We start from the raw sequence: 24,299 nt of genomic DNA on the forward strand, positions 1-24,299 counted from the left end.
CAATAAAACTTATCAATTTCAATCCAATCAAATTCATAATGAAGAAAATATCAAAAATAATTTCTATCTACTGTGATCATTCTTTTTAGAGTGTTTTTTAAACATACTCAAAAATATTTACAATAACATGATCAAACTTGTTTTCGTTTTACTATGATGATTAGAATGATTGAAAAAAGCTCTTTGCAAGTTGTCTATTTCATTACCCAAAATAAATCTCAATAATTGATCCCATTTTATCTTTCTTCTTTCATGCTGTCACACTACACTCCCATTGACTACACTCTGCCTTTCACCAAGCCTCATAAATGACAATAGGATTTTGCTCGTGGAAATGATGAAGCCAAAACACGCATGTTTTTCATGCCCCTCTTGCGAGGCCCCGTGAATGCCAGACCTGTATGAAGACGTCTGGGCTCCCTTGTGCAACTTTAATGTTGACACTTCTATTCACACGAGTCTCGTGTCATTACAGCCGGTGTGAAATATTGATATCCGTAGAGAATCAACGAGTATTTATCCGACCTGAGACGGTGATTGGCGAGAGTGCAGGGGGCTTGATTTACAAGAAGGCTTGTGTTCGACAAAGAGACAGAGAGAAAGAGAGAGAAAGAAATTCTTGTCATGTAGACAGGTTTGAGCTGTGATATTTGTCTCTTCTTTCAATCTGGGTGCATCTAGAAAGCTCTGTATTAAAGTGGCTTCAGAAACTATTTTGAGGGTAAAGGATTCAGGGGCAAAGCAAAATGGCTACTTTTGAAAGGGGGAGGGGGGACTTCTGTTCCTCGTCACTGATTTAATTTTCCTTTCAAAGTATGAAAGTATTATGCTTTTTCAATAAAATGACAAGTGTTATAATGTACACTCAACACATATTGGTGCGTTCATATGATCTTGTTATCCTCAGAGAACATGTTGTTGTTGTTGTTGTTTTTGCTAATGCTGCTGCTGAAAAAGTCTTGATTTTGGTATGACACATGGTTCCAGGCATCCAAGCTCAAGTTATCTCAGGTTTAGTATTATTTTCAAGGGTTAATCTGAAATACAATTTGTATGCTATTTTCACATCAAAGAGAGGGATTTATCCATTAGGGGAAGGGAGGGGGGTGGGGTGCACAAAAGTACCTCTTTTTCCCCCTCCTCAAGTTTCTTTTATTTATTTTTCTTTCCAAAAGAATATATCTTGTATCAATTTGTATGCTATGTTCACATCTACCAGAGACAGGGATTTATCCATCAAGGGATGCAGGGGAAGGGGAAGGGGGAGGGGAAGGGGGAGGGGAAGGGGGAGGGGAAGGGGGAGGGGAAGGGGGAGGGGGGACACAAGAGAGCCCCCCCCCCCTCCTCAAGTTTGTTGTGATTTTCCTTACAAAAGAACATAACTTAATGGGGTTTTGCTCATGATTTTGCAATATATAAAATAAAATTATGCATATCAAACAAAGTATATAAACATAGAATTTCATTTAATGCACCCTTTTTGGGTTGATAGCATGATAGAAGATTATTCAAATCATATAGATGCATATGATTTATCCTACAATATTTTTGTAAAGGTTTTAATACTTGCACACACAGGTGCATAGAATGTGCATAAAATAGAATAGTCTAGCTGTATTATGATACCATTCTGACTAAAATTTTGTACAATATTTGAAAAGGATTGAAGTCTGTCTTTCCAGAGAAGTTAATTAAACATTGCATACATAGTGGTAATAAACTAAGCATTTTCTTCAACAATACAAAACTGAATGATTCATAACCTGACACACCCACGGTTTTACTTGAAGTTAAAGGGAGCAATCACTCCAACAAGGTGAAGCTTTTATCCTTTCCCCCCTTCTATAAATGGAGATCATCTTGGATAATAAACCTGCTGCTTGTATGAAAATGACTTGCTCTGACATTTCTCTGTCTCAGAAAAAATATTGTAATTATCAATGTCGGAAGAAAACTAAAAAGATGTATGAAAAGAGAAGAAAAGATGGTGATGGTGATGATGATGATGATGATGAGGGAGTGGGTGGCATGCATCCCTGATGATGCAGGATGGAATATTCATCTAGGTTAGGATAATAAGAGATGGAATAATTCACTACTCCTACTCATTCACCCAGGGTAGCTAGACCTAGTACACGATTCATCATTAGGGGAACATATTGGGTGAAAGGAGGGGGAAGGAAGGAGGGGGAGGGGGAAATCCCTTAAAGCATCAAGATTCATTCAAATGAAGGGTAAGGGTGTACTGCCATAGGAAGGTATTCATTAGTTTAATGCATTCAAATCTAGAATGATATATGAATATCTTCCTGATGTGGATATAGATTTGTCACCTGTAGTTAGTTTAGAGTTTTAAAGATTTTGACAGCAGTTAAAGAAAGCGTATTTAAACTATCTTGTTGGGGTTTTTTCTCGATATTGTTGATCATCTACTATATACGTTAAGGAAAAGCAAACTGTGAAACTAAAAAGAATTAAGATTTACTGAAAGTGCATTAAAAAGAAACACCATTATCTATACAAAGAAGAATGTACTGTAATGATGTTCAAGGAAATCTAAGAAAGTTAGAAATGTGTTTTGGATTTTTGTTTTCTCTCTCTGGAACAATCAGATCAGCTTTGAAGCTAAAGAAGATTAATTTCTAAGCTTCATATTGTAATGGATCTGTAGCTGTATTGATATGAAATATGATTTTGATATCCAAGTAAAAAAAGGAGATGAAAATATGTGTGAAGGAAGGAAGGATATAGAAGAAAAGAAGAAGCAAAGAATCACAACACATACAGAATACACAAAACACACATAGTGACTCACAAAAAACTACATTTAACCCAAAAAACACAGGTAACACATTCCACAAAAACATAACGTTATGGCATATAGTTAAACTGCACAAGATCAATATAAGAGCAACAAAATGGTGATTATTGATAATGTAGAGTGATGATTAATATAATTTGTCTGTGAACAGCCAGAAGGGTGTTATCATTGTGTTAAGGTACGATACGAGAGTTTACATCCTTCTGGCTTTCGGCAGACAATATTCTTAAATCAACTGAATGTTATTAATACATGATTAAATATCTGGGGAACCCATTGAACACTAGCCATCGCGATCAGTCTGCCTAAAAATCCATTGAAACTTGAATCTGGAAAGCGTGGATTATGTGTGACTGCAGTAGAGTTATGCGCGTCCCAGGTACGATTGAAATACAAACTCAGAGTGCCGTCTCCATCTGCTACAAGCTTGCGGGGTCAGAATCCGTCGCTTTTTATTCAACCCTTTCCAACCAAGAGACTCCAATCTGGAGACTAAAATGACCACATCTCTCTCTTGATCGACTTCTCGTCTTACGAGGCATTTGACCCTTTCTCCCATGATCCCCGGCTCTCTTTGAGCGCATTCCACTCGGCCTGGAGGCGGTCTATTTCACAGCATTTAGCAATAACGATCTCCTGCTTGTTGCCATTAGTATGCAAACCCCGTGCATTTCCAGGGCCTTCCTGCCAGCCAGCCAGCCCAATAACGCCAATGCAGTTAGTTGTCAAGTCCCAGACATTTCAATTTTTTTCGTGACGCTGTTTGGTGAACGAGCACTTCTTCAGCACCAACGTCAATCATTGATTGCGGCATAGGGCAAGAAAAATTGGGCTTCGGCAAAATATTACAACTGTTTGCATATGTTCATGATCACACGCAGAAGGTTTCTCTATCGTTTTGTTTTTAATTTGATAGCAATGTTAAGAACTGTTCAACCCCCAAAAATAGAAAAGAATTAGAATCCCTTTAAAATCATCTTTTGAATTAGTTTATTGCAAGATGTTACAGACAATTTATCCATGTAATAAGAAATTACAAAAAAAAATAACTCAATTTTGTATCACTTTTTGCAAAATAGCACTATTACAAAATACTGCATACTTGCAATACATCACTATTTTTCCCCAGATGAATCAAAATTTTGATCAAGACTGAGACTTGACAAGGTCTACAACCTGCAGACCAACCAATAAGTAAAGATTGATCCTTGAATTCAAACTCCAGTCAGCTAAACTCTTTTACTCTACGTCTTTATTTACGATTTGATTTTTCCAAAGGGTCTAGGCAGAAAGATAGGATGGCTCAGCTAGTAGACAATGGGCTTATATTATATTACTACTGATCTAAATCATGTAGTTTATGACATAATGCTTACCTCTTCTGCCATCTGCAGCATACGCCGGGTACTCTCCAGCGACTGAATAAAAGAAAAGAGAGAAAAAAATAAAACCATCATTTTATGATCCACATGAAAATTTCCCAAAGGAAAGACATTTGGCATTTTTTAATAAAGTTATAAATGTACATCCTGAAAACTGAGGTATAGTGGTATTGAACTAAAGTCCAAACATCATAAAGATTATGAGGGATTTAGCATTTTAGAAATTTTTCCAAAATTGTTTCCATCAAAATTTCAGCCTTTGTTTTAACAGTTAATTCGATATGAAAATTATCCTAATTTTACAGGGGTAAACAATTTTTTTTTTAGACAAATTTTTAGAGTAAAGATTTTGTGGGTCTAAAATAGAAGAAGATGCTCCCCGACTTCTTGACAAACATGCTTTGAGAATAGAATTCATGAATGAATTTATTGCATTTAGGAAGAAGGCCTTCCTTAGTATCTCCATATCATTCTATGCGTAAGCTGATAAGATTATCCGGGTACAAATTGCACTCCAATGCCTTACCTCTCAAACATGTCAAGTGGCGAAACTCACATGACAAGAATTTAATCACCCCCCCCCCCCCTCCCTTAACCCAACCCAGCTCCCTCTTATGAAAGTGTAACGAGATGAGAGCTCCTTCTTGCCTTTGGTTATAAAGCTCACCACATCAGACACTACACTCTCAGCTTAATATGCCAGGACATATGTTACTACAGTAATTGCACACAAAGTATTCCTCTTAGACTCACAAGATGATTATTTAAGCCACCTTCTAAATACGTTGCCCCCCAAATAGAGTAAGGAATTGTATATACAGTCAAACCTGCTTTAGTGACCACCTGTCTACGAAGACCACATTTTTTGTTTCCCTTGAAAATGGTTTCTCATTGAAACATGTACTAAAGGAAGCTGTCTACAAAGACCACTTTTTGTGTTTCCTTTGGGCGGGTGCTATAGACGGGTTTGACTGTATTACATACACCCATATGTCAATTGGGCATTCAATTCATTCTTGGATTTGTGTATGAGCTATTCAGCGGAGGTTTTAAATCCCTTTTTTTAAATAAATATATTTTAGAATTGTGCTACCCATTTAATGGGAATAATGAAAAACAGTAGCATCAAAATGAAGAGGAGAAAAAAAGATCTCTCAAAGCATGTGATACCACTTTAAAGAATACTACTCAAAAAATTGCCTTAGGATTTTGAAAAAAAGGAAATAGAATTATTTTATTTTTTAAAGAGTACACAGTTGAGTTAATCTCATGAAGATCAATTCACCATAAACTCTGAACTCTAAAACTCTAAACTCCAGTTAGGCAATTCCACTATAAATGAAACATGCACACTAGATGATTCAATGACATACTGTTTTATCAAAGGTGCAATATGCAAGTGTAAATAAGAAAGAACTAAGCATAACGCTTTTTATGCATCATCTCGCCGGACTGAAAACAGCACATATTTGATGATAAAGAATGTAAGGGAAGAGGAAATGAATATATGCATATGGCCTGGTTTTTCATTCACCTTTTCCTTCCCAGTCCCAGTCCGGGGTTTACCGAACGATCATAAATCTCTTCTACAGATCTGTACTTTCCAACTCAATCCTCCATTTGTGCATAAAAAATATGGCAAGTATTCCAAGGGCGCTTGATTATCACCGGGCCTCGTGCATACAAATCAAATATCTTGTCTCGGGATCGAATTACATCGGCCAGGGAAGTGGGCAGAGTACGGCTAAAGCGACGTCTTTGTCTCATTTTGGTTATATATTTGGGAAGGGGGTAGAATGTTCAGACATCCACTGGTAGGAGATACAGTGTAACTTGTCTACAAAGCCTGCTAAAGAGAGAGAATATTTGGTCTTTATGAGCAGGTTAAAGCGACATCTCTGTCTCATTTTGGTTACATATATTTGGGAAGGTGATAATGTGCAGACATGATCCACTGGTAGGAGATACAGTGTAACCTGTCTATAAAGCTTGCTCAAAGGAGAGAGAGAGAGAATGTCTGGTCTTTATGAGCAGGTGGTCTGTCTGTACAGGTTATTTTAGAGCAAGTTTCAGGGAAACAGATAAAATCGTCCTTGTTTTCACGAAGTGACGGTAGTGAGGAAAATCGTAACGCAAAGTGAATGCAATTTTTTTTCACTACCATCACTTCGTGAAAACAGCGACGAAATGTGGCCTTTATGATGTAAAGAAATGTAAATTAAAGTCATGGCATCTCTCTCTTGCTTTCTCTCTCTCTCTCTTTCTCTCTGCCCCCCCCCCCCCCCCCTCTCTCTCTCTCTCTCTCTCTCTCTCTCTATCTCTCACGCACACACAGCAGATTAATACCCTTTGTAATGCATACACCCGCTGTTGCTATATCAGTACAAAGCCTTGGGTAGGTTTTGGCTTTCAAAACAAACTGTTTAAAAAAGATACATTGGTAAACAGAACACTTTAGCAGTAAGTTTAGCTTAGCACAGATACATCCCTTACATGTAGTCCCTCCTTTCAGCTCTCTTTGCTACTTTTCTCTCCACCAGTCAATGACCGATAACCTTACAGTTTGTTTACGACATGGACAGAAAAAAGTGCAGAAGAGGATACACCAAAGGCTCATGAATAAACACATGGCCTAGAATACACAAACCGAGGTTGGATGACACTTAATGCTATCCATTGAGGTGTATAATTTGCTATGGACGAGGAAATGTATGAAACCAAATGTCCAAATGCGGGCTTGAATCACTCTCTGCAGCCATCAAATCAATTTGCAGAGAGAACTAACAAAACTAGGGATTAGAAGAGAGGCCAGCTGCATTTATTGATCCTAAAAGGTGCGTGTGAAGAAGAAAAAAAAGTATGTACTGGCCATGCTTGATAGTGATAGAAATTCTTCAAAATGCTATAATTTTGTTTAAATTTAAACTACTCTCCAAACTGACATTACCCTATATCAGTAAATCCTATCTCTCTCTCTCTCTGTTTTTCAACTGAAATATATCTTTATCCTTATATATTATCTTTTCTCTATCACTATACCTGTTTCACCTGAGTCTGTGACTATATAAAAAGTCCCCCTTTTCTCTCTGTCTCTCACTCACTGAATTACTAGCACATATATATATATATATATATATATGCTACCTATCTCTGTTATAAGCCTACTTCATGTGAAGAAAGAAAATCCTTTTATCTGCTCGCCAGAGATTTGACTTGTAAATTTGCACTTCAAAATGTGTTTACTTTTTTCTTGTTGTTGTTGCTGTTGTTGTTGTTGCTGCATTCATTGTTGCGTCTTTCAAACTATTTCTACACATTCATGGACCTACCCTTGATGTATATGCGTATGTATTCATGTCAGGGATGTTTCTCATCAAACCAAACAAAGGATTCCTCCTAGGCTAGCCATCCCTTTCCCAGTAAATGTCACAGGTACAGCTACGGAAGACTGAGGCAACGGGGGAAGAGCCATAGTAGGAACCCTGGGACGGGCGTGAGGGGCGGGTTCATTGATCTGCCGCGTTGACGGCTTGGGAACCGACCGGCTCAGCAACCCTGCGATTTAGGATCATTGTCAGCTACGTCAATCGATACTGGCTCACGGGCAAAGCGGAAATACTGGAATAATGGAACCCGTGAAGGGACAGTCAGATCGAGAGCGAGCATGTCTGCTGCTTCTGTATCATTCCTGGAATGCCTTGGAAAGATTTGTAAAGACTTTGAGCTTTGAAAGGTGTAAGAAAGGTGCAATTGCATAAGCTTTAATCAAGGAATCCTCCTGTAATGGTTTTCAGGAAAATGATTGAGGAATTTTTTACTGACTGTATCTACAGAACTATTTCACAAAGTGCCTTATCTCTTTTTAATCCTGTCACCTTATAATCCCAATTATAAGCTAAACACTTTAGAATACATGCAATACACATAAATGATGTTAATGTGTAGTTGCATTATATTGTTAAGGCTATTGTGACAGCTAAAAATGTAAAACATTAATTTGGGAACAGGGGAAGAATTTTTTTAAAATGAAAGAACAGGGAGAAAAATGGATGAGAAGGTGAGAATTAGGGCAGCTCTAGACAAAAATAACATGGAAGTGTACTAAGGAAATATGGATACTGTCTCAATTTACAACAATGACGGATCCTCTTTGGGAATTACTAGAGGAATGCTATTCTGACAATCGATCACTGCTAACAAATAGATGCACATGTTTTGGTCAAAATGGCACTTCCGAGATATGTATCTTTATTTCAATTTCATGCATATTTGCTGGACAAAGTTACTCCAGGCACTTTCTACAGCCTGGCAAAATAAATTCACATGCAGGAACCGTTCATTTATCCCGGGACTATACTGTAATAGAGTAGAAGAACAAACAATGAATGACCCATGGCGACAATTGCTCAGTGGTAAATATCCAGCACTAATCGAATGATCAGCCTTTGACCAAAAACTACACCTAACCCTAACCCCTTTCCAAATGCATCCTTACTAAATCTGTTACAAAATAAAGTCTGAAGCAACTGTCACTAGAAATTTTTTTGGAGCAACAAGATTTCAAATGGTCTATTATGTCTGTTCTTATGCTTATATTATGATAATGACACACCCAATGCACTAGGACGCTACTGTCTGAAGTACTGTAAGAAACAGAACAAGCTTGTTGCAATAAACGGCTGTGCTTTAATGCCAAAGTAGCCAGGTAACCTCCAGGTAATATTATGGATCTGACTGACTCACATATGCTATACAGCTACAGAATGCATAGAAATTGGCCTTCAATGTCCGACCTTCAATATCCTATTCATCTGCTACTCTGCCCAGGCATGAACTTGCCCTGCCGGCCAGCCAGGTAAACTTTCTTCCGGATTACCATGGCAACCACAGCTCTTATATTATCAGCTCCATCTTGTAATAACATGCATATTACCCACATGTCTGTCGTCTCCAGGGGCCTGTACAAATCTACCGACATATACAATAAGCTACCTGCATCGCTACCCTTGCTGGTGAATACCCTTCATGTTTAACTACAGAGATGTGTGCACAGAAGGCAGTCTGTCCATCACTGTGCATTTTTTAAAGCTCAATCCACAATCACCAACTTAACTGGGGCCAGTTTCTCAAAACCGTCATAAGTCTAAGTTTGTGGACATCCCATAGAAACGTGTGTTAATTCTATAACACACGTTTCAATAGGATGTCTATGAAGTTAGGCTTATGACGGTTTTGAGAAACGGCCCCCAGAATTCCTAAGATTTGAGGTACTATAGTTAAAAGATTAATTAGGCAAACACTCCAAGAAAATGACATATCAATCATTGTCATCCAGACCAATGTTGCGGTATATATATTTCTTAAATAAAAGCTGTATTCTTCTCTGCTAGGGGCTACTCTGCCTTGATAGACTCGTAATGGAGATAATAGAGGGACGTGCCTGTATGCTGAACAGAACTGTAAGGTTTATGTGGCACTGCACTTCTGGCAGCCAGCACTGGCTTCTTTCTTTTCTTTTTATCTCTTGGGTATTGCCTCTTGTCTTTCTTCTAAGTACTCTTCGGGTCTGGCAGTGGATGCTCCGAGAGCCCCGGGAAGCGGTTTGTGCAAACATCTTTGGAAACATCCGCATCAAGAAGTCAAACACCACCCCTGGAGGCGTAGCGGAGGGATGTCACGAGGGGAAGGCCATACCCCTTCACTAACTTGCCCCACTCTCCCATTTAATAATGCTATTCTGTAGCATTTGAGGAACTAGTCTTAAGATTAATTGGGAAAACATGTTATCAATACGATGGTGTTTCTATATATATCAGACGATTGCAATTGCTGATTTGTCAGATGCTATATTAAATATATGTACCTTACTCTGCATCTTCGTCGCAAGCCCTTTACTTCCATGCATTCAAGTACAAGTACAAATGTAAGGTATTCATGTACCAATGTATGTCAAGCACCAATGCAGTTGTAATTTGTGATAGAACAGTCAAATAGTTATTGATTCTTGCACAGGCATGCATATTGCATTACATGGATATAAACGAAGAGACCCTCGTTTAATCCTTTCCAATCTCCCTGTAATATACAGATAAATGCCGAGCATTTCGATCGCAGCAAATGGGCATAAAGTACGCCCAGAATTCCTGTTGAGATGCGCATCGCTGGATAAGGTAATGTCAAGAGTGTATGCTGCTGCATCTAAAGTACAGAGGGCCACTACATTCATGGGCTTGACTCCACAGCAGCGTTTAGAGGGATTATAAACCAAACACTGATTGAGCGATCACTGCAAGCAGGAGATCGCCTTTCACCGATGTAACACTATCCATTGGACATGATTACATCGGGAGATCATGTGATCTGCCGGGCGTGCATTGAGTTAAATACTGATGAAATGGACAAAGTGGAACTTCACCAGACACATTTCACAAAAATTATGTTGTATGTATATATGTTTTCTAGAGCTTCAAAGCCAGAAGGACGTTAACTCTGTGTTAAAGTATATAAGTTGATGTCCTTCTGGTTCCAAACAGATGATGTACATCCCTAGATAGTGCATTCCTTATAGCATATCCCTTGCACTAAAATAAATCATTTCATTACAATATTTTTCATGAAGTTTTCTTTGGGGATTAAGGACTTTATGAAATGTAAATCAGAGGAAATATATACCAAGAAACTAAGTCTACCATTTTACCTCATTGCAATTAGAAAAAAATTATTAGTATAATGTAAAATGTACTATTCCACCTCAATACAATTTAGAATGGCAATGGGAGTATTAACACACAAATGTCTAATAACACATATAAGAAATAGGATAATATGAAAATGTCATAATATGACTGTAAAAAACATCAAATTTTGCCAATTCTAATAAAATTGCACTGTTTCTTGATGTAGCAACTGATAACAAGTTATGCCAATGAAACCTGGGAAAAGTTTATTGGTTAAAAGAAATTTGTAAGTCACCATCACAAATTAGGTGTAATTTGAATGTAAGATACTGTACAATGTGCATAACCGATGGAGTTATTGTTTTGCATTTAGTAACAGACTTTCTTGAAATCATATAAGGTTTGATTTGAAGTCTATGCTGATGTGTTAATATCTACTTAAGATCTGCAGTGCTATGTTTGGTTAGAAGGTAGAGAAGAAAGAGCTTTGGAAAGTACAACTTTATGAAATCCTTTTAAGAACAATTTACAGACAATATGTAACCAGTAAGATTATTGTTTATTAATCTTCTTCTAAAACCCAACAACCTTTAAAGACAGAAGCAGTTCTTTTAAAACTAGATGGTACTAATTTTTTTAATGAATTTAGAACACTAGCTATATTGGAAAACTTTAACAAGCACTGCAAAGAAGGAAAAGGTGTTTTCAGTATTTGGTATCTGAGCATGAATCCAAACTACGTCTTAGAGCATTTCTTGAGTGTGTCGACATCTACTTTAGATCTCATCATTAAAGCATGTTGTATTCAAAAACAGAAGCTACAACCATTCCTCATTAACATTTTTGCTCATTATTATTTTAGAGATAATTATCAAATGTTAAAACTGTAGACATACATCATCTGCTAAGAGCCAGAAGGGCATTATAATTCTTATAATTGAACACAAAGGGTTCACGACCTTCACGCTCTCAAAAGAGGAAAGGAGTATGAAAACAAACAAATAGGCAAAAAGTGCTTTCCCATATGACATGGAAATTGGGACAGTCTCCATCCGTTTTGATGATAACCTGTGTTTCCATAACCACCCAGTATGGAAGGAATATTGATTCATATTGATTGAAACTGTTGTATAAGCCATGTTTGTGTGCAAACTTGTAAGCACTCACTTGTATTGGTATCAAAAAAATATTCCTCTACAGGTAGTTTTCCTTTAAATATAATATGACCCTGAGAGATAAACAACATCATATTGGAACCTGGGGGTGTTTCACAAAGATCCTTACTTGAAATTATCTCTAAGTGTGACTTAACAATTATGGAAAGCCGTTAGCATCTATGAAAATATTTTGTAAAAGTTATTCTAAATGGCATAAAATGTTGATTCAAATCAATCATATTTTCTTTTATAAAGAAGATTTCATGTCCTTCATATGGAATTCATAAAAAGTTTTAAATATATTTTATTATAAGGCTACAAAAGGCTCTCCATAATTTTTAAGTCTAACTTAGAGTTAAGTTCGACTTTAATAGGATCATTGTGAACCCCCCTCCCCCCAAAGAACTACCGGTAATTGAAAGTGATTTTCACACTAACTTGGGCATGTATAGAATTGAGTTCTCTAATTGGAAGCATGTTTCTTGACAATTCAAAACACCCATGGTGTTGACACCAAGCATGAGGGACTACGGAGTAGAAAATACCCAGACAAATTCTGTCCAGCAAGTTCATTATAATGACAAGGGTGATAAATTTGTCAATTTGTTTTGGTCCTCCTATAGACAATCCCCTGGGAGGACTCCAATGCCATATTTCACTCAACCTGGTGAAAAGCCTCATTGAAAGAAGTGCACAACAGGCACAGATCTAAACTGTGTCCAACCATTTATAGTAGATCATCATTACACACTGCATGAAACATTAAGGAACGGTACGAATCAAGCCTTTAATCAATTCTTTATCTTTCTCCGTGCGACAGGGTCGACTCTCCATCTCAGACTATTGAGACTACCTATCTCTGGAATGATATGACTATGTACGTGACTGTTGCTCGGTTAATAGTATTAGATATGGACGAGAAGGACTATAATGGGATATATCTGCCTTTGAGACGATCGGGTAGCTAGGCTAGCTTCCTAGTAAAAGAAACCACCTGTGGGGAGAGACAGTAGAATATCATAATGAGGACCTTGATATCGCTTCTAACGAGCTTTGCTGTTTTGTGCTTGTCTTTGATATCTACTCTTTCTATCGCCCTGTCTGTCTCTCTGTCTCTCTCTCTTGATATCTATTACTTCTTGCCATCTCATATCTCTCTCCTTCTCTCTCCCTGAAGACCTCTGTCTCATGACTCTGGCTCCCTCCTTTCTCTTCCCTGTCTCTTTCATCTCTCAAAACATCTCTCTATTTCTCATAATTTGTCTCTCATATTGCCTCTCTCATTATCTTGATCTATCCATCTGTCATCTCTCTCTCTCTCTCTCTCTCTCTCTCTCTCTCTCTCTTTCTCCCCAACAATAGTTAATGCTCTGTATATATGGCTGTGCATATCATCCCTGTTTTCACGAAGTGACGGTAGTGAGGAAAATTGTCACGCAAAGGGAATGCAATTTTTTTTTCACTACCGTCACTTCGTGAAAACAGCGACGATATGTCTCTCTTTTTTTTCATCTCTCATTATTGTCTCTCTATCTTTCATAATTTGTCTCTCTTCATCCATTTTGCAATATCTGTCTTGTCTGCCCCCCCCCCTCCCCCCCCCTCTCTCTCTCTCTCTCTCTCTCTCACTCTCTCTCTTTCTCTCTGCATATCACACTATCCTTCACTGCTCATCTCTACTTGTCTGTCTGTGTGTACATCAAAAATTAAATGAACCATTATCAGTACAGTGCTTTAATAAACCAAGCTTTCGTGCAAGTGCATTATTCATTTAGATTCATCAAAATTCTTTCCCTACATTTAAATATACATGTATTCTAGATGAAGATGAATCAAGGATTCATTTGTCACTTATTCTCTTCGTGGGTGGAAAGGAGCACATGCAACATTAATCACTGCAACATGCAGAATCCTCACTCCATATAGAACATTCCCAATCTTCAAATATATTCTAAAAAGAGAAACTGTTCCGGTTTCATGAGAAATAATCAAATGCCTCTTCCAAAATCAGCACTTAGGAGTGTCTACTTCTTGCTATAAGGCCGGACACTCGGGATGAGGAGCAGCCTCGGAGGACCTGCTCGGCGGTATTTAATTGATGAACTATCTGACAGTTATCAGTGCTGTAATTAGATCTGCAATGCAAGTGTATGCTGCACGCATTCATAGGAAACAGCTGGGCCTTTGGGGACACGCCGCCCGGGCTAGTTGTACAGATAGGGGACAAGACATTAAATGCAAGGTGGGTAGAAGTTTGCCCTGAAAAGGTATTCCATGCAAACCGAGTGTAATGAAATGGAGTCTTAAAAAGATTAAATTACATATATGCATATATACTCAAGTTGTATGCAGTGCATTGATGTGTATCATAATCTAATTCATAGTTTTCTTTTTGAAACAAAACTGCTCTTTGAAGAAAAGGAGAGTACAATACTAATTGAGTCCTTAGAAAAATGATTAATGACCTATTAACATGTAATACAAAAAAATAAAAAAATCCTAGATAATGTAATGATCCCTGAATTTAAATAAAGAAAACTAATACAGTTTCAATTGTCTTGCTAGATCAATACATAAAACTGATTAAATGGCTTCAAATTTGTTGGAAAACTTGGAATATTCATCGTGTCTTCATCATCTTACAATTTTTTTTAAAATTCCACTATTAAAGTTTGTGTTACTATACAATACAGATATTTCTATACAAAGGCAATGTCATTATGAGTATTATGAATTAGCAAATATAGTTAAGGTCAATTTTCCATAGATAATTTGAAAATTGCTTTTCCATAACCAATGTTAATATAAAAAAACAGGGTAAGATATTGTAAATCTTGCCCCCCCCCCTCCCCCCCCCCCCAAAAAAAAAAATATTAAAAAAAAAAAAAAAAAAAATAGTCCATGAAACAAACCTTAGTCATTTCCCTACATGAAAAATAATGTCATCAATCCTATATTAAGAATGAAGTGTAACTTTATAGTACTCTAGATTACTATCAACCTTATATCAGACAATTTCCTCTGTATGGAGCCAGAAGGGCATTAACTCATATATTTTAATACACCATTAATGCCCTTCTAGTTCTAAACAGACGGTATGAGAGACAGCTGCATGCACGAGTGGCAAATGGAGTAGGATATTGTTTGCTTCAATCCTTCAAGAATTGTATCATTAAAGACTAGCCTGTATTACTTACACCCCGTGAGTACTTTCTCATAAGGCATGCTTCCACCGTTAGGTCACTGCGTATCACCGGCAAAGAAGGTGACCTGTGTTCCCGTCGCCTCTCGTAAAAAGTGAGGTCGAATGCCAAATCAGTGGCCATTCCTCCCCGAGCAATGATGATGGTGCTAGCAGAGCATCAGCATTAGCATCTCAATCGCTAAGCAACAGTGTCATCTAGGGAGGAGAAAGGTGGCCCGCATCCCCATAACCAAGATGCAAGCTAGTCAAATGTGTGAGCACTGGAGAAAGAAGGCACTGAAAGCTCATTGACAAGTTGAACTACATGTAAACAAGAGAGTTTAACTTCTCTCCCTCCGTCCACCAGAGTTTGGTGAAATCCGATAGTTGTTCACCCTCAACTGTGTTCCTTCTTCTGCGTTCCACTGTGTTTCTGAGAGTGACCTTTGTAACAAATAATTAAGGCCAGAGTAGAAAACCTTCCTAGGATACATCCAGAGAAATGATGTAGGCTGTAGCCCACTCGTCTTCTTTATCCCACACATGCGCTGCTGCAGCGTATCCACGTCCACCGCCTAAGCCCTTCCAGTCGACATAACAACAGCTTTTTCTCTATCAAATCCCACTTATATGGCTTCACATTAACATGCAAACTTGGAATTTTCTCCATTTGCAGACGAGGGAGGGAAACTCTTTGGAGAGGGAGCTGCGTGCATGCAGCCAGATGAGCTTGGATGCAAGCTGCGTCTCACAACAATCACGCCAACACAGTGAGGTGCTGCACTCCGTAACTAGCGTGTTTATCTCCAAAAGAACACGGCCAGGGGGGATGCGTTTCTAGCTCACTCCCTTCCTGTCTCTTTACCTGTCTCTCTCTCACTTCCTCTCTCTTTCTCCCTCTCTCTCTCTCACTTCCTCTCTCTTTCTCCCTCTCTCTCTCTTTCTCGATTTGTCCCAATCCTACCCCATTTCAAATATCTGAAAATGGAGCAAGTTTACATCCTGCTACTTGTAATGCGAGATCTTTATCCTCGATTCATTTCTTTCTCTGAGCCACCGACTCCTTAGCTTCTACATTACGAGGGATGTCCCTACATTGAACTCTACCTGGTTAGTATTCGAGTGATAGCTCAAATAGAGATGCCCGAGCTTGCATTACCAACTCATCATAAGTCCCCTTAGTCAAACACACAGGAGCCAGAAGAACCGATGCAAAAAAAAGGAGCAAAAAGAGAGAGGTATTCCATAACCTGCCATGTATTACAACACATTTGCTATATGCTTGACTGAATGAGTCACCGCAGAGCTAGGAATACAAGAAAAGTCTGGACTTTTATTAAATTTGGCTGTGATTTGATTGTGATTCTAATGTCAATATTCTGTTGCCAACCTTGTGTGAATATTTTACCATAATGGCACATGCATCCTTGTCTTAGTAAGAATGTCAGAGTGTGTAGTGAACTCTTTGAAAATGTCTGTTTCACTATCAAAAGGCACATAAATTTATTCATGAATTCATGTGAATAACACTGAAATTTCTCAAAGGTTACATGTTTTAATTGAGGGCAAATATAAGGGATGGTGGACAAGTTATCAATCATGCCGTCAAAAAATACAGTCAACTTTATGAATAGGCCCATATTTTCCTACTCTAACCTATGAATAGAGGTTAAGACTTGAGTATCAGAACAACCCTTCGTTGTCAAAATATATATCATAAAAGTAAACTTCAACCATGTCTGTAAGGCACATTCCACTTATTTATCCCAACTACATTCTAGAGAAGTAAATATTCCCAAAAGGGTGGAAACATAATGACATTAGATTTACAATCAAATCATGGCAAAATTCAATAATACTCAAACTTTTCTACCAATTCAGGGGAAAAAATAATTAACAAATTTCGGGGGCTACTTTCCAAGCTTGCTTGCAGAAAAATAACACTATCAAATTTGTTTTGCATTGAAGTCTATGCTAATTTTCATGGGCTCTTTTATGACTTTCGGGGGCTCTTTTGGGCATTTCGGGGGCTCGTTCGCCCTGAGCCCCATGTATTTTTTTCACTGTACCTCTTTCTAGTATTTCAACCTGTACTCATTTGCACATTTTCCTTGTAGTCTTATTAAATAAATTAAAAACCTATATCTAATGATTAATTTATACTCCATATTCTGTCTCTCAGCACTGGATATTAGATCCAGAGTTGCCCAACCAATAAATTGCTGATACTAGGCCTACATACAAAACTAGTGACAATTAATGCTTTGAATAACTCCATGGTCCCTTTAGAGAAATGATAGTGAAAGAAAAACAAAACCTGATTTAATAATGAGCATTAATTTTGAAGAAAGACAGAGAGAGAGAGAGAGAGAGAGAGAACGCTCAAAATAATATTATTAAAACAACACAGTTGTTTTGCTGTTTCTGCCATAAGGTAGGTCATGTGTAGCCACTTTGGACTCTGGGGGGCCAATTCTATAAGTATTAGGAGGCAATTTTTTGGGGGTAATAAGACACACACAGTGCATTAATTCACTTTGGGGGGGGGGGCAGTAAAGTGACAAGTCACATCACAAGTCCTTGCTATCATGAACCCATTTTTTTTCTTTATCATCCAAAATGATTGCTTTCTTTTTTTAAATAATCAATTTCAAATGAACTTAAAATATGACATAAATGATATATTGGAAGTTATATTGACAGGATGCGGGGGAAATGTTGGGTTTTTTACAAGGCTATCTTTCGTAATTTTAGCAAAAAGAAAAAGGTTATTCAACATAAATATATCATATATAGTCCTTTTGGCATTGATGGAAGTTCATGTTTGTGATTTTATTGCACAAAGGGTTAAATAATTGGAATGTGGAAGTGCCTACTGTAGAAGATTAAATGAGGGGATCAACATACCGTATTTGCCGGCGTAAAGGCCGCACCCTCGCATAGGCCGCACCCCCGATTTTTTTGTTTGTTTTGTTGTTGTTTTGCTGCCGAAAACCCACGCGTGGAAGGACCTTCATTTAACATCGAGGTGCAGTTAAAGGCGCTGATTTGTGCTTGTAAACTTGTCACAAATAATAGTAACAATGTCGTTTTTAGAAGAATGTGTAAGATCATTAATGTGAATTAAAAACAATAAAGTACCTATGGTACCAGTGGTGTACCTTGTGGTACACCATTTGTTATAGAAAAAATTTGAGGAACTATTATTATAAACTACATATTGAGATCTATTAGAAAGATTACTTTCAAACCAAGATGACAGTCAAATTTTAGTGTTGTTGTAGTTTCCGAGTGGTGAGTCAACACACTGATTACTGAGCTGGGAGACATTGCCAGGCATAGCGCCATAAATCGAAACTAAAAAAAAAAAAAAAAAAAAAAAAAAAAAAAAAAAAAAACATTTTTTACTCTTTCGCCGCATAGGCCGCACCCCGACTTTTTGATATTTTCTCTTCCAAAAATACTGCGGCCTATACGCCGGCAAATACGGTAGCTAAATATTGCGTTTAATCCATAGCAGTTGTAGGGCTTCCTAACTGTAACTGTTCGATAACAAATATATTCATGTTTGGCATTGCTGTAAGGGTATTGGTCAGATAAGCTCACAATGTAACTATGGAATAGACTGAGGCATATACAGTGTGTTGGCAAAGAACTCCACACAGAAATAAAGTCGCAATGCCATGTGAATACAGTATATGAAAATGATTTACAACAGAGCACTTCCGCTCTAAATCAATATTTCTTTATACACCAGACATATCCTCCAGAGTACACACACCGCTTTCACTGTATCACTACATGCATTTCTTCACCAAATGTTTCTTTATGTAATGCCCTTTTACAGTCAACGTCTAAACTCTTTCTTACAGCTTCACTGCCATTCAATAAATGTTAATGCTGGACATTTCAGAAATGAAGATCCCATTCTACAAATACACCTTTTTATGTTGTACATTACAGATAAACCATCATGTTTACAAGACAGTTCACTCAAATGCTTACAAGGATATGCCTCGTCTTTCGCTGTAAACAGGATACACATTGCAAGATAAATGATTTTAAGTGCCATGTTGTGTCATCAATGCCTCCCTCTTCATACATCTTCTTCCGGTTTTCTCTCTGTGTCTCTCTCTCTCTCTCTATCTTCCATTTATCTCTGCCCCTCTTTCCCTTCATCTCAGCTTATTTCTCGCTCTGTCTCTCCACTCTTGTCTTTTCATTAAACTCTTCCCTTTATCATCTTGTATCGATTTAATTCTCTCTCATGACAAAAACATACACTGTATTTACAGGTTTTGAAATAAATAATTTGTAAAATAGTCCTTTTCCATCATAAATCCATCATCTGTAATGTGCAATGAGAATTTTTTCCCTTCAATTCATATTTCAGATATATCATTCACAAATTTCTAACTATATTACTAAAACCCTAATACATACAAAAGTCTAAAGTTCAAGAAGTATTATCAAATTTGTGGTACACAGAAAGTTATGTTGTTGTTGTTTTTTACATTTAAACGTTTGATTTGTCAATTTGGAATTATTCATGTTGAATCACTGAACCACTACATATCTCTGTAGTGGTTCAGTGATTCAATTAATGAAATAAAAAACACATACTGCATGAACAACTTACTACATCAATCATTTTTTATCACTGTTTTCTTAAAAAACACGCTGAAAAATCTGTTTTTCAGCTGTTGAGAAAAACACTTTGGAAAGAGATTGATAAATATTTGCCAGGTTTATGCATCATAAGTTAACTGGATGTATCATTAATAGGGAAACAGACTCAATCACATCTGGGAATTGGCGATGATGACTAAAAACAATCACCCACAGTCTGGGCAAGATGAAGTATGCCGTGACGTAAAAAGGACACCGACAAATAAGATCATTAAGGTCCGTCACAGCTGCCTCAAGTACCGACGATATCCAAATGGAAAAACGTTATCAAATTAAGTCAAAGGTAAAGTATTTTTCATTTGCCATCAAAAATGGAAAATGACCGAAGTGAGTGAACTTTGTGTTTTTTGGGGTGAATACCAAGAGGAGATCACGTCACGCGAGATGTCGCAAACACTTGACTCGTGAGAGATGTTAAATGCTTTATGACTACTTGAAGGAGAGTGATCACCAAAATATGCTGATGAGTCCAAAGCCAGGGATAGACTGGAAACAAACAGCTCCTAAGGGATGTGCAGAGATCGAATCATCTGTTGAGCGCCAGAAGGGAGTTTACTTATCATTTTACATAGAGGAATACTGCCCTCCTGGCTCTGAGGGGAAAATATGTTTATCTCAACCTCAGTTTATTGTGTTTTGCTTTCTCCAAACAACATCTTATTTGTATATGATGAGGGACTAATGCCTCCCACGTCACTCGTCTTGAAGAATGTTTTACGCAGAACTGATGATACTTTCCAAGAAAGATTTCACATACCGGTAGATAAAATGCCCTTTTAGCTCTTAATTTTAAGAAAAGACAATAGTACTTGGCTCTAGCCTGGAGGATGATATTTAGAAGTAGGGAAAAAACAAAACACATGCTTTGAAACCAAGAAGTCTTCAAGTCTGCTAATAGCCAGAAGTACATGTATGTATCTCAAATTCTCTAAGTGAATTTTTCCTAGTTAACTCCATTTTGGCTCTTGGTAGATGATAATCTTGGAGGATTCTTAAGTTTAAGGGGGAAAAATGCTTCTAATCTAGGGAGGGTACAGTTCTCCTCTGTTGGGACACATCAGGATGCCCTCACAACCAAAGGGGGCAGCTACATGTAGGCCAGGCAGAGGATGTGAGGAGAATGTTGGAGGAAATGAAGATGAGAGAGTGTATAAGGTGAGATGGAGAAAGTGGATGATACATGTTGCAATCTCGCCAAGTGAAAGGTTAAACTCTACAAGTCATGGGGATTTGGAGGCATCCCGCTCTGTTTGAGAGCACTGAAATGTAAGAAAACGTCGGTGAAAGATCAGAAGCGCAGAAAAGGGTTTCCGCATCATTCATGCACACGTTGAGAATATGTCAGTGGGGTGGAGGAAATTGGCAACTTTCGAGAGGCACTCTGACTGGTACAAGAGATTTAAAGAGGCACTGATGTAGATCTTGATGATGTGTGCATCAAGAAACCATGTACTTCAAAGTGAAAACAATCGCAGGAAAACAAGAAAGAGAATAGATTCCTTGAAAACTAGAAATAAAGTAGATGAATGACATTAGAGGATACTGCAAACCTTTTTTTAAAGCCTTATATTATAAAGCATACCTTGAACCTCTAAATTCAAGCATGACACTTTCATCAGTAAACTGTATTTAAAAAATAAAACTTTGGTGACATTTTTTTTTTCACTTGAGTCAATCTTTGTTTTACATTCATATAATACTTTTTCCTATTTCAAAACATTCAACCCCATATTCCTGTCAAATATTAGGATCTACCTTTTTGCACACACATATAACCCAGGAAACAGAGCAAGTATGCTTCCCATGTACAGTTAAAAAATAAATTATGCATACCCTTACCAACTTTCGTAATTTTTAAAGTATGTATGTGAAAAATTGATTTGTCCCATTTTCTGATTCTTGAGAAGGAGGCATATTAAAGCTTACATCTAAAAGTATTCAACAAAGACTATAATTAGAAAAAGTCCACCTTTTATTCTTGATTTATGAAATACACAAAGAACATCAAATTTACAAGGGGTTTGGATAATTTTGTTGTTAAAGTCTGTATGTACATGTAGCCATAATGTATGCCGCCCTGCTATAAATGATGTGGGTATTATTAAGAGGCAGCAGAACACGGCAGTAAATCAAGGGGTAACGACAAGAGAGCTTCATCCTCTTCAAGTAAACTACCGTTTCTTTGATCGCCACTTGAGAGGGTGTGACGCAGAGTCGAAGACACAGAAAGAAAAAGGTTACCAGCTTCCCCCATCCAGGTTACAAAGGCACTACGAACCCACAGAGAGGGGGAAAGAAGAAAGAGAGGGGGAAAGAAGAAAGAAAATCCCAGGTTTAGGCCCTGATGAGGGAAGATCTCCGCTACGCAGCCATGGCAACCGAGATTTGGAGTGCGGAGCGGCTGTCGTCATTCCGTTTCCAGAGGTAACGTCTTCATCCCCCTGTCTCATCATTAAGGATACCATAGAGCAATACGCTTTTGGAGGGTGTACACAACCGCTCACTGAATGACACCGATGTCTTTAAGCCATACTTGAAGAGGGGGAGCTCTAGACTTGAAAGTGATTGGAGATTTACGACCTGGTTGCCCTAAAACTTCACTTAGGGTTCAGCAAGTCAGAGCAGAGGCAGAGATCTGTAACTAGCGGATAATCATCATATCCTCATGAATATTGTATATATTGTAACTATAAAGTAGGTAGTCATTGTGAAAATTGCTTTCCTATAGGATATTATGATTGCTTCTTCTCTACTGAGGTAAACTTTTCAAACAGCTCTTAAAGTTGCATTTCTCTTGCTCAAGAACGCATAGATCTCTTAAATGTGTAACACAATCTAATCTCATTATATACAAGTATATGGACCTTTCACTCATCCATGTCATTTCTCAGTCTATTTCTTTATTCTCCCCCTCTATCTTAGTCCCTTTTCTTTTTAACAGAAAACAAAACTATAAATTGCACTAAAATGTTCATGGCTCCCATAAACAGACACACTACATAATATCAAAGCCTCATCTCCTCACCTAACCTAAGATTCAATTTGATTTTTTCTCAAATAGTCTCTTTTCTCATTCCTAACTCCCATCTCAATATCTATATTTTACAAACGAGGTATACAACCTTTACAAATAAAACTAGTTTCTGGTTTTGATTTCTCTTTCCAAAGAACAAGCTTACATCATTAGCATCTTACCTTATTATCATATTTAATTATCATTATCTTTATCTTTTTTCGTAGTCATTCCACTACTTCACCTCTGTAAAAGACTAAAATATATCTATCCTATTCCAGCAAATCTTTGTTTATCCCTCATTTTAAATCTCCTAGGTCATTCCTAATGCGACATATCAGATATTCACTTGACCAACTCAAAAGCAAAACCTGACCTCTTGCAATTATAGCTAGTCTGGTACAATTAAATGTTTAACGCACAGGTAGAGAAGCACTCTGGTGATTCAAAAGAAGCTATATCAATATTGATTTACATGCAGATGACTGAGAGAAACTCTGGACGATTAGGTCAAGGAACACTATTCTGATCACTCATCATAACTAATTTATGCATTCTCTTTTCTTTGATGTACTAGTATGTACAGTCAAACCTGTATATACTGTATAAACCCCTCTCGCAGGAAACAGGACTGTAGTCTTTATAAGCAGGTGGGATTGATGTACAGGTTCAAACAGTAAATGTTTTAATTGGCAATAATGTTGCAGGGAATAAGAAAATTGTGCTCTTTGTAGACAGGTGGACTTTCTATACAGGTGGTCACTAAAGCAGGTTACATCATGTATCTTACCCTTGTAAGTAATGATATCAATAATGCTTATTTGGAATTCTGGAATTATAAAGCACTTAAAGCCCATCTATACTAATGTACAGGAGGGATTAGACCACCCTGCAAGGTCACTGGACAGGTGGTTATCTCATCAAATCAGCTCTCAATCAACATAAGAAAAAGAGGATCATGGGGAACCAATGGTCACCGATTATGCATTGTTTGTTATATAGAGGGCGCAAGTACTGTAGCTATAAGTAGTACAGTGGGGCTTAATACTTTGAATGGTAATAAGGTACATGTAATGACATATTGCATACAAATAATAACAATAATAATAATAATGACAGGTTGCATAATAAAAAACAAAATTTAAACAAAATTCTTCATATCTCTGATTTATAATGACACAATGGAGTGTGAATTTCAACAAATATCAACAGTTCTATGATCATCTGTTGAGAGCCAGAAGGGCATTCATTTAATCAGTGATAAATTATATGACTTTGAGCCATTCTGGTTCTCCGCAGATGGTCAAGAGTTATCATGCATACAGATGGTCAAATACAGTCATGTATACCTGGTGATACTGTGAGGAGGAGCATGG

General features: G+C 37.5%; 1 protein-coding gene across 1 annotated transcript in view; it reads right to left on the reverse strand.

Annotated features, from left to right (window-relative positions):
- Positions 1-24,299, reverse strand: part of SNAP-25 (ovarian synaptosome-associated protein 25 homolog) — a gene marked incomplete at its 5' end in the record, with an annotated part of 70,753 nt that overhangs the window by 43,039 nt on the left and 3,415 nt on the right. Inside the window, 7 exon segments of the mRNA NM_214589.1 lie at positions 4,198-4,239; positions 10,073-10,081; positions 10,711-10,726; positions 10,728-10,729; positions 14,583-14,597; positions 16,678-16,690; positions 18,836-18,846. Of these exon segments, the coding sequence (NP_999754.1) occupies positions 4,198-4,239; positions 10,073-10,081; positions 10,711-10,726; positions 10,728-10,729 (69 nt within the window).

The sequence above is a fragment of the Strongylocentrotus purpuratus genome, unplaced genomic scaffold, assembly GCF_000002235.5.
Source record: "Strongylocentrotus purpuratus isolate Spur 01 unplaced genomic scaffold, Spur_5.0 spur5_scaffold_5, whole genome shotgun sequence".
Classification (NCBI taxonomy): domain Eukaryota; kingdom Metazoa; phylum Echinodermata; class Echinoidea; order Camarodonta; family Strongylocentrotidae; genus Strongylocentrotus; species Strongylocentrotus purpuratus.